The sequence below is a fragment of the Nematolebias whitei genome, chromosome 14 (genome assembly GCF_014905685.2).
Source record: "Nematolebias whitei isolate Nwh7 chromosome 14, NemWhi1, whole genome shotgun sequence".
NCBI classification, from domain to species: domain Eukaryota; kingdom Metazoa; phylum Chordata; class Actinopteri; order Cyprinodontiformes; family Rivulidae; genus Nematolebias; species Nematolebias whitei.
In genome coordinates this window covers 37,285,099-37,294,347 of record NC_056511.1, presented here as the reverse complement: position 1 = coordinate 37,294,347, position 9,249 = coordinate 37,285,099, and the positions used below count along the sequence as shown (strand labels likewise).

The 9,249-nt window shown below is 40.5% G+C and overlaps 1 protein-coding gene across 1 annotated transcript in view; it reads right to left on the bottom strand.

The window, feature by feature from the left end:
- Positions 1–9,249, bottom strand: part of LOC119420289 (Down syndrome cell adhesion molecule-like protein 1 homolog) — an 83,762-nt gene that overhangs the window by 35,245 nt on the left and 39,268 nt on the right. Inside the window, exons 7-16 of the mRNA XM_037687677.1 lie at positions 6,493–6,765; positions 5,570–5,854; positions 4,487–4,606; positions 4,239–4,415; positions 3,535–3,734; positions 2,009–2,105; positions 1,752–1,880; positions 1,489–1,656; positions 1,298–1,368; positions 256–262 (exon numbers count right to left, since the gene is read on the bottom strand). Of these exons, the coding sequence (XP_037543605.1) occupies positions 256–262; positions 1,298–1,368; positions 1,489–1,656; positions 1,752–1,880; positions 2,009–2,105; positions 3,535–3,734; positions 4,239–4,415; positions 4,487–4,606; positions 5,570–5,854; positions 6,493–6,765 (1,527 nt within the window). The remainder of the gene's footprint in view (positions 1–255; positions 263–1,297; positions 1,369–1,488; positions 1,657–1,751; positions 1,881–2,008; positions 2,106–3,534; positions 3,735–4,238; positions 4,416–4,486; positions 4,607–5,569; positions 5,855–6,492; positions 6,766–9,249) is intronic.

Below are 9,249 nucleotides of genomic sequence, written 5' to 3'. Positions count from 1 at the left end.
TATATTGTTTTAAACCCTCCCACACTTTTGCAATATTTTAAACAATGTTTTTAAACTCTAAACACTCTAAAGATCACAGAATGTCATGAACTCAGCTCTCTGCCACCTGCAAACACTCTTGGCCACGCCCACTTCTCCACACAGGAAGTTTATCCTGCAGTAACGGGGTGCACAAAGATGCAGTAGGAAGGTTTTTCTGCAGCATGTCATGATCTCCTTTCTCTGCCATCTGCCAGTGCTCTCGACCACACCCACTTCTCCGCTGCAGAGCGGAGATCATGACACGGTGCAGGAGGAAGCTTCTCCTGCAGCAGTGGGCTGAACACAGGTGCAGCAGGTGCTAAATAATTTTAACAAATTTATTTCAAATAAAAATTCCATGCCTATCGTTCGGCTCATCCTTCAATCAGTTAATTGTGTGTCATGTCCAATCTTATTTTGAAAAACCGCGAAGTAGCGAGGGACTACTGTCTACCTAATATTCTCCAAAGGCATTAGAAATCAACTGAATGTCTACAAAGAATTATTTCTAAACCAATAAAACCTTTTGAGAGTTAAAAAAAACAACAATTAAAATGAGGTCCAAAAGTTAACTGGCCCACTGCAGAAAGTGAAAACTTTCAGGTGTTTGAATAAAGATGTTTTTCCCCTCAAAAACAGTCATGTATGGGAATGCTTCCAGCAGCTAAATCTCTATTTAGTTCCATTCTGTTGTTGTTGTTTCCTTCGTCTAAATGCACTTTGAAATTTGGGATTATTTAAATTATGTAAACAGCAGGTGTAAATTGCTAAAGACAGAAAATCAACTTTACTGTAAATTCATGTACAGTAGATTAACTAAAACAGATTTGTAGCAGTAAGAATCAACTTCAGAACAGGAATAAAACAACTAAAAATGTAATTTTGCCTAATTTCACTACAATTCTACCCACTAAAACACCATTTCTCATAAAAAAAAAAAAATCCCAGTTTGGATTTTTTATTTATTTGAATGCCCCAAAATACTTTAAATTTGTTTGAAATAAATATAAATTTAAATCTATCATGAATAAAAACTCTTCTGAGACTCTAACATATATATAAAAAATTGAAATTAAACCAAATGAAAATACTGTAGAAGCAATTTGAGCTAAAACATTGTAAACCTACATGTGAGAGGGCTCATTAAAACTTTAAACTTTTATATCTATACTCCTAAAATTGAGTCATGTTAACATTCAGAAAGACATCCGGTGACACTCAGACACAAACAAAGAGGAATAAGTTAATAAGCATTTTAAAAACTTTTGTTTTTTACCCTCCATGTAACTCGTATGCTCTGAGACGTCATCGGCTGGAGGACGACTTCCATCGGAGGTCCGTCAGGTGCTGTTCAATTCAATTCAATTTAATTATTACTGATAGTTTTCATTTTTCTGATCCAAACACACAAAATAATACAAAACATGTTTAAAAGGCAAGATTAAGAGGAAAAAGATAAACACTTACGTGCTTCCTCGGTACTGATCGTGAGTTCTTTGCTGGGGAGGCTGCGGCCGATTTTATTGTAGGAGTACATGCGGATGCTGTAGACGCAGGCTGGGTGGAGCTCCACGATGTTGGCTTGATTGTTGGTTGGAGAGATGTTTCTGGTCGTGTACATGTGATCCCAGGAGTCTGATGAACCCGAGCAACAGTTAGAGTTGGTTAAAACCAATAAATAAAATAAATATTACACAAACATTTAGAGACGGGCGTTTGTTAGCACCTACCTGACTTGTTCTTGTACTCAATGTCATAGCTGGTAATGATGCTGTTGCCATCAAACCTTTGGATCCAGCGCAGGTTCATGCTCCTGTCCTTCACCTCCCTGACTTCCAGCTCGGGGGGATCTGGTGGTTCTGTTTATCGGAAACAGGAAAAAAAGAGGAGATGTCACCCTATAAACCCATCTTCATCATATTTATATGGCTAATGCGTTTTACCAGATCTAATAATAATCTAGTTTTGCAGGGATTGGTAGGAATACCTTGCACTGTGAGTTGGATGAGCCCTCGACCCTCTCCGTAGGAGTTGATAGCGTGACAGGAGAAGAAGACGGAGTCTCCTCGCTCGGCTGGGTTCAGCTGAGAACAACAGAACATGCAGGAAACACTCATTTGGAGCTTACGCTACAGTTTGGTTCACTAATATTATTTTTGGAAAGTATTTTAGTCAGCACCACGCTTTAAAAAAACCTGCAACTGTAAAGTCGCACAATATGTCCGCCGATGTCCCCCGTCACTGACGGATTTGAATAACGAATGTTTTGTAGTTTTTGAGATGAGTTTTTAAAGATTTTATGGACTGGAAGGATGGAGGTATTCTTTAAAAAATTTTTTTGCTTGTTTGAGGCAGCGCAGTGTGACAGATTCTGGCGAATAGAAGAAGAAATTGTATCTACCACCAGATGCAATGGCGCAGCTAGGGGGTGGCCAGTGGTGGCCTTGGCTACCATAGATCAATCTTGGGGCACCCCAGTAGACACCACAATCATTTGAGGAAACTATACTTTTAAGCGGTATATAAACTAAAACTCAGTTTCCTCAAATGATTGGGATGGCTGGTTTACACATACATTTGGTGGGTGGCCATATTGCATTTTGATGTGGCAACGCAATTTTCAAAAGAAACCTGTCTTAAGCCTAGATACAGTGAAACGTCAAAATAGGAGTCAGTACCTAACTTATTTTTCAAATTATCATGCTCACAAGACGGTTGGATGGACAGACGGAGGGTATTTCCATTTTCAATCCGTGATGGGCGACAATATAAGCCGATTTAAATCAATGTGAAGTTACAGTGAGAGTTTATATGAAAAACTACAAAAGTAAAAAAAAAAAAAAAAACATTGTCTTTGTATCTCACTCAACAATTAAACTAGCATTTTTCCATCTTACATGTTAAAGTTTTTTTTTTTTAACAAAGATTTTGTCTAATCTGTTAACTTTTTGATGGGATGACTTATTGCTACTACCACTCCAAAACTTAGCTTCATGTCTGAGTGTTAGTTTTTCTGGAATTGACTTCAGACATTAATCAGTTGTAGATGCACATCCAGTGGATAATTTATCATGGTTTCAGTAAATATGTGCAATGATACTTGGAATATGTTGCTAACACACACAGGGTACAGTTAATGTAATCTATTAGCCCTCAGATTACATGTTGGGGATAACTTGCAGGTACTACCACAACAAAATTTAGTTGCGTTTCTGTAAAGTTGACTGTTATAGCCTTTTTTTTTAAAGGTTGGATAAGATCAATTATCTGTGGCAACCATCTGAAATCAGGTTGACTCAAAAAAATAAATCATTTGTAGATGCTTCACTGATTACTTCCTGGAAGTTTCTTTAAAATCGATCGAGTGGTTCATAAAATATTTGGCCAACAGGTCAACAAACAAACAGCAAGTGATAAAAATAGTCAGCTGATGAGAAATCAACATGGGTTTCAAATTTCCAACTTTTAAATCTTCAAACGGTCCCACTAAGTTTACAGTAAAGCTTCCTGTACCTTCAGGGTGGAGATGACTTCATCCCCCTTCTTGTTGATGGTGATGGAGTATCGGGGGTTTCTCTCCGCATCGATGACCGTGTCTCCTCTCTCCCAGCGGATAATGATGGGCTGCTCGCCTCGCGCCGTGCAGTTCAGCTCCTTGGTCTGGCCCTTCCTAGCCATGGTGGTGTTGGGGTGGCTGGTGATCATGGCAGGAACTGAGCAGATTCACAGTCGCGTGTCAGAGTAATGAAAAGTTTGATACGGAGTAATGAGATGAGGGAACGGGGCTTGCGTACTGAAAGCTGAAGGATATATTACAGACGTACAGATATCATTATTTCTGCCCTTCGTTCGGTGCTGTGATTTCACGCTTCAAGCCCCGCTGGTTCTTCTGTCTCATATTTTCTTCCCTTCCCACACTTTGGCTTCTTCTTCCCCCTCTGTTGCTTTGACATGGATTATTGATCGAACAGAGATCCTGTAGTTTTGTTTTTATCACTAATTCAACAGCCCATTCCCCTCACCGAACAGTCAGCAGCACACAGGCAGACAGCTCAAACACATGAATCAATAGCAGCTGTTAAAGTTTGCTGGGTTCAGTAAAGGCCAGAGTAGCCTGGGGCACAAGTGCATCTTAGAGGTGCTGATTCCATCCTGACCAGTAAAAAAGGCTCAAACTGATGTTCGTACACATCAGGTTCATGCCAATCCAAACTTACTTTTGACAGTGAGGATCATGCTCTTACTGATGTCCGAGCCCACACCGTTGGAGGCCTGACAGAGGTAGTACCCCCGGTCATCCTCCAGGACATGTCGGATCAGCAGAGAGCCATTTGACATGATCTGGATGCGGCCTGTGAGGGGGACCGGATGGTACTGCTGGGGGTTCCCAACACCTACAGGACAGAATGGTCAGTAACTTAATTTATTTTTCCTCTTTGGGTGTTGATGTTACAGCAGACTTTACCTTTAGCGTGTTTCCACATGACCTTTGGAGGGGGGTAACCCTCCACTGAGCAGTTCAGAACGCCAGCTTTCCCATAAATGCAGTCCTGGTTGTTGGGCTGCACCACAAAGCGTGGCGGCACTAGGAAACAAAAACAGATTTTTAGAGTTCAACTAGGCCTAGACAATAAGTGGCTTTCAGCCATTTTAAACCAACTCAAATCTTTAAAATGCTACGATAGTTCATGCAAATAATATTTAATGAGCTTTCCAATTTTGCTTTACAACGTTATTTAAATAGGATGTATTTGTAAGTAGGAATAAGAGCAGTTGAAGCTAGCTAGCATGTCTGGTGCAGCCTGGAACAGCCATATCTAAAGATTTCTGCCAGATTAATGGTGTTATGAGAAATTGAATGTAATGAAACTGTTTACAAGAGTACCATGTATGGCACATTATACATCCACAGACAAACAAACTATTATACAGTAATACAACATTCTATAACAATGACCTTGTTTAACATTTGACTGAAGCTGAGGTGATGAGAACGTTACAGGATATGCCGTCTGGTGGTGGTACAAATCCCTGAGTTTTCATTTCATTTTCTTGAGTGGATCAGAAGTTACAGTCCAGCCAAGCAAAGACTTGTTTTGACTTTGACCTTGATTTGTGACCTTGACCTTGGAGCTAGGGTGATTACACTCCGTCTACTGATGAAGCATAAGTGTATCAAGCTTTGTTAAATTATCTTAAGCGGCTCAGAAGTTATAGTCCAGACAAGACAGTTTACATACGTATGGAGACGTCTTCCAACAAACAAAAACTGTACAAGATTGAATATTTGAGGTGTTTTAAGATGGCTGCTCCACTTTGGTCTTTGCCTTGCTCAGAAGAACCATGAACTGTCAATCCAGTCAGAAATAAACTCATGTTTTTCCAAAGAGCAAGCTAAAAAAGCTAACGAATATCAATGTTTAAAATCTTTCTAAACCTTCTAAATAGTCTGAACTTTTCCTCTAAACGGTGGAAAAAGTGAATGTTCCTTAAAAATGACATCATGAGTTTCTCCTGTGTGTTTAAGCTCCTTCTCCCTGCCCCTCACCCGTGACAATCAGCTGTCTCTCCCAGCTGACGGTGGCAGCAGCGTTGCTGGCGAGGCAGGTGTAGTTTCCGTTGTGCTTCAGCGTAACCTTGGAGATCTGCAGGGAGCTCATGAACTCTTTGGTCTCTATCGCGACGCCAGAGGCTGAGCCCGGCACAATGAGCTGGCCGTCTTTGTGCCAGGTGATGCGTATGGGCATGTCCCCGGATGACACCACGCAGGCGATGTACATGAGCTTCCCCACTGAGGTAGAGGGGATATCAAAGGGCTGGATGAGCGGTGGCACTGAAAGAGACAGGAAGAGCGCAGAGAATCACCACTAGATGTCCAGGAGTGGCAGCGTGGCCATCTGGAGCAACGCTAAAAGAGATAGAGAAGGTCATTGGCCGGTGGGCCTCCCTTTGCTGCCACCTCCTTCAGCCCCCCTGCCATCTCCTGCAGCCCATAATAGCTGCTCTGGTTAGAGTCCAATTGGCAGGGAGAAGTCATTCTGTTGCCATAGCAATGGAGGTTGAGGTGGGGGTACTACAGCTGAGACATCTGGGGGATTTAATCTAGGCTTCATTATTATTCATCTAATTAAATCAGAGACACACTCACACTCAGGCACTTGCACACACCCTTAAACACCTCTGCAGCTGCCACACTACCGTCATTAGCGGACTCACAGTCCAAACAAAATGCAGACACAAACATATCTGAAATATGGAAAAGACAATCTAAATCAGCCCCAAAACACAGCTGATCTGAATTAAACAAACAAGTACAAAACAATGTACACTAGTGTCTTCAAATGGCAGCGACTTGGACTTTTGCTTACCACATTTTGAGTTTTGGGTCATTTCAAATCTCCATTTAATGTCAATCATAGGTTTGTGTATAACACTGACATTATCCAATGAATTCCTTCTTTTTACAATTACCTTTGACGGTGACATGAACAGTCTGGTTTATTGACACCTGGGGTTGGATCAAAACGCTACACAAGTAGGTTCCCTCGTCGGCGCCCTTCTGCACGTCCGTGAGCCTCAGGGTGCCGTTCTCAAACACCACTTGTCGATGATTATCAGGCAGCTGCATGCCATCCTTCAGCCACTTGATGGAGTAATAGGGGTACCCAATCACGCGGCATGTTATATATGTGTTTCTGCCCGCCACTGCTGTGATGTCTCGCATGGGTCTAATTCGAGGTGGACCTGGAGACACGGGGAAGGGGAGGGAGGGGGTGCAGGGAGCAGACAGAGATGGACACAAAGGTTGAAGAGACGGGGCAGATGAGTTGACGAAGGTCATGGCGGAATAGGAGGGGCACGAAAACGGGAGATGAAGAGATAAAAGTTGAGGGGTAGAGTGATTGGGGTGGGTTGACATGTAGAGAGGAAGGTTAGTTATATTTCCTTTGAATAAAATCTGACTGAGGATATTTGCTGGTGTCTGCCTAGTCAAGTTCTGTAAATTTAAAGTGATAGCTCAGATTTTTTTAAATTGTAGGGTTCTGTGGAGTTCAGTCTGCATGTTACCTGCTGTAGACCGCAATCAGAGCGTGATTGATTTGGAGAATCAGAAAAATGTCTTGTTAATGAGTCAAGCTAATGGTGCACTCAGAAGTTTGAACTTTTAAGTTTTAGGTCAGAAAAATTTACAGCAATGCCCTCAGAAAGTCAGAGAAGTCAAACATTCTCACCAGCCTTATCTCAGCAAACCCAATATGGCTGCCTCACACGTAAAAAGTGGTACTAGCTGCGGTGATAAACTATACACTTTAATCTGTTTCTGTCAGTTTCCTGTTTAAATTAGTCACGAGTATACTGAAGATGACTTTCTATTCTCTGTTTAAATCTTTTTCCTCATTCTCACATTGGGAAATACTCATGCCTTACCACTAGATGGCGAGAACATCCAGATTAACATTGCATCAAAAATACAGAGGAAGAACATTCTTGGCTGTTCTTAAGACTTTCCCAAAATAACTGTAGCTCGTTTATTTTCCTAATTTTAGCATTTAATCAGTTTTTTTTTTTTGTTTATTTCGAACATGTTAACTATATACAGACAGCCATTTTAAGCAAAGAAGAGAGAAACAAAAATATAAAAAAAAAACTTATATAGACTTTTAAAAAAGTGCACAAGTATTGCTCCACCTTTGTTTAGCTCACATGTCGAAAAAGAGCGGGAAGAAGTACCACTTATTTAATCCCACCCCCTCACCATTGTTTATCCATTTTTACTTTTCTAATTCCTTACTAATACAACCGCTAATGAAAATAATAGACATATTTAAATTATTCAGATTCAATTTCTTAATACAAGCTATCATCATGTGTTTATATATCTTTATATTTCTTAAAAATAGTTTGTGTACAGGCGAGAGGCGCACAGCAGATCTTTGGTTTTAAAAAGTGTTTGGTGTAAAGTGACTGGGACCTAAATCAGTCAAAGACTTTACTGTTGGTGTTAGCAAACACGTTGCGTTGCTACAGTAATATAAATAAAAACACACAGAGAATTACATTATTGACTTTCATAGCTAATAATAGTTGGACTGGCCACTGAGCACAATAGTAAGCAAAACTCATTGATCTGACAACTTCCTACCGGAACGTGGGTAAATTGGACTTATCTTTCGAGATCAATTTTCCAAAGTGAATAGTCCAGTTAGACAGCTAGTTAGACTGAGGCCACCAGTCTAGCGATTAGTGGTTTTCAGGACCTCAGATTTTTAAGTAAATATCCATCTAACGAAAAAGTTACATCCGTTTACAAGTTTACAAAATAACATTTGAGTAAACCACTACACGTTGAGATTCAAGATTTATTAAGATGACATAAATCTGCTAAGGAACCAGGACCAATCGGCAGCTGTTAGCTTGACTTTCAAGGTTCAAGGTTGTCATTCGCATCACATGTGGTACATGAGGTGGAACAAAATTGTGAACTCAAGGTCCCAGTTACACCGAAAAATAGCAAAAAATATAACCCCCACCAAAAAAGAAACAGTATACAGTAGTCTTTCATTTATCGCAGGGGATCTGTACCCTGAAGACCCGCGATAAGTGAAAAACCGCAAAGTAGTAGCCATGCCCACTTCTCTGCTCTGCACAGAGAACAACTGATCAACTGTTCTGCTGCAGGAGAAAACTTATCCTGCAGTAAGGGCTGGCTGCACAAATGTGCAGCAGATGCTAAATAATTTAAAATAATTTATTCTAAATACAAACTCCATGCCAATCGTGTAGCCAAATGTGCGTCATGTCCAATCTTATTTTGAAAAACCGCGATAGAGCGAGTCCGTGATAAACAAACTGCGAAGTAGCAAGGGACTACTGTACAAAGATCTAAGATATACGCTAAACAATAATAATATAATGTAACACATTGTATTAAACAGCAGCCTGAACATGAGTCTGTTGTGAGCAGATGGGTATGAATACAGCAGCTTAATGTAAGAAATCAGCAGAGAATTACCTGCAAATTCTCCAAACTCAGATTTTTCAGACTGCTGTCTACTGCAGGTAAAATACTGACTGTTGACTCCACAGAACACCCCCACCCCCCACCTAAAAATATCTGACCTATTTCTTGAAAAGCATAAGTACAGTGAATTGTTAGCCAACTAGCTAACAAGCTAGCTGCATAGATAGATAGATAGATAGATAGATAGATAGATAGATAGATAGATA